The 1,872-nt window shown below is 53.2% G+C and overlaps 1 protein-coding gene across 1 annotated transcript in view; it reads right to left on the bottom strand.

The window, feature by feature from the left end:
- The window catches only part of LARS2 (leucyl-tRNA synthetase 2, mitochondrial), a 165,670-nt gene extending 165,550 nt beyond the window's left edge, over positions 1-120 (bottom strand). The window contains exon 1 of the mRNA XM_045297697.1: positions 94-120. Coding sequence (XP_045153632.1) covers positions 94-105 — 12 coding nt within the window. The 5' untranslated portion in view covers positions 106-120. The remainder of the gene's footprint in view (positions 1-93) is intronic.
- Between the last annotated feature and the right edge of the window lie 1,752 nt (positions 121-1,872).

Here is a 1,872-nt window from a genome sequence, read left to right as displayed (position 1 = left end):
AAAAAACCATTATCTTTTAACTCCTTTTCCTTGCAAACTTTTTGAAGTCCCCTGGGATGTGCCCTAAGGTATGTCCAGTCCATCCCGACTCACACACGTTAGCATCCTCAGTTCATCCTCGGCACGTGAGTGTCTCATTGTTCAGCGAAGGAAGGGCAGCACGCTCTCCAGCCGGCAGGGGGGAAGCAAGCCTGACGGAAACTAACAAAGCAAATGACCTGCCGCAGGGCTCAGAAGAAAATGTGAAACAAAATAAACACTTCCACCCCCATCCTCGGAGAGACTCTAGGAAACACTGTAGCCATAAAACAGACCAGAGGATCTGCCCGAAGCTTTTGGAAAGTAACAAAGATCCAGAAATTAGAGACAGCCTAGGAGAGTCAGCCTCCACGATTGGACTTTTCCAAAGAACGTAGCAAAGCTGATCCCACCTTTTGGAACCTGCTCTTCCCTATTCCAGAAGGCTTTTCTCCCTCAACCCTGTGCACTGCGCTTTCTGTGGTTCCTGTAAGACCTGCTCAAGCCTCACCTGGTCAGGGAAAGTCATTCCTGACCACCCACTTACAACAGTACCTTCTAGCCCCGAGGCCATCCAGAGCCCTGGTGGCATAGTGGGTTAGGCACTGGACAGCTAATCACAAGACCAGCAGTTCAAAACCACCAGCTGCTCTGCATGAGGAAGATGAGGCTTTCGACTCCCTTAAAGAGATAGACCCTCAGAAAACCCCAGGGACAGTTCTACCCGAACCTACAGAGCCGTGAGCTCTGTGAGTGAGCCTCTCATCCAGCTTTCCTCTCCGGAGTGTGCATCCTTCCTGGAAACTAGTTTGCACAGTCAGCTGTTGACTTGCGTATTGTCCAGCTCCCCTATGTATCTAGCTGGGAGTGGGGGCCTTGCTTGTCTTATATACTTCCATCAAGTTGAGTATGACTCAGAGACCCTATGGGACAGAGTGTAGAGCACTTTCTGGGGGTAGAGCACCAGGTCTGTTCTCCCAAGGAGCAGCTGGTAGGCTCGAAACACTGACCTGTGCGCGTAACCACTGCCCCACCACAATGCAGAGAGAGATCGTCTGGAGGTGCTAAGGACCACTTGAAGTCTGTCAGCACATCCTTCTCTTGGGTCTCGGCATGGGGCAGGCAGAGTTGGGTTTAGCCAGAGGCAGGATTTTGCAAGGTGGGTGCCAGAGACAGGGAAGCGCAAAGGAGCCAGTGGAATCCAAGAGAGGTGGACAATGGGAATGGCTGGACAATGTACTGCCGGGTTGGCCAGAGATAAAGGATGGCAGAGGGAGTTCTCAGCTGCTGGAGGGCGGTATACAATCTCAGGTCTGAGAAACTGGGGAGGTGACAAGAAAAGACAGGGCAGAGAGAGGGGAAGGCAGTGAACAATTCCTGGGAAGGAGGCTTCTGCCTCCCACTATGACAGACCACCTTGTGGGAGAACTGACGAGAACAAGGAGAGTTGATGTTTCCCTTTTTTAAGAAAAAGGCAACAGAAAACTTCCACGGCAGCCAGGAATCTCACAAGCAAAAACCCTAGAAAGGGAGAAAGCACCGCGGAGCGGGCCCTGGAGGCCCTGGCTGTTTTAACGCTGCCGCCGCAGGCTCCAATCCACAGAACCAAGCTCACTGCCATTGAGGCCATCCCAACGCAGAGCGACCCGCAGGACAGGGTAGAACTGCCCCTGTGGTTTCTGAGACTGTGACTCTTTAGGGGAGCTGTCGGCCTCGTCCTCCTGTGGAGCGGGTGGTGGTCGCAAACTGCTGACCTTGTGGTTAGCAGCCCAGCTCGTAAACACTCCAACGAGGGGCCTGGAAACGCGAGCAGGGACTTGGCGAGGTTAAGGGGCTGACAGAACCATGGAGACC

The sequence above is a fragment of the Echinops telfairi genome, unplaced genomic scaffold (assembly GCF_000313985.2).
Source record: "Echinops telfairi isolate 266 unplaced genomic scaffold, ASM31398v2 ScPeMD7_7420;HRSCAF=8458, whole genome shotgun sequence".
NCBI lineage: Eukaryota > Metazoa > Chordata > Mammalia > Afrosoricida > Tenrecidae > Echinops > Echinops telfairi.
This window is presented reverse-complemented; position numbering and strand designations above follow the sequence as displayed.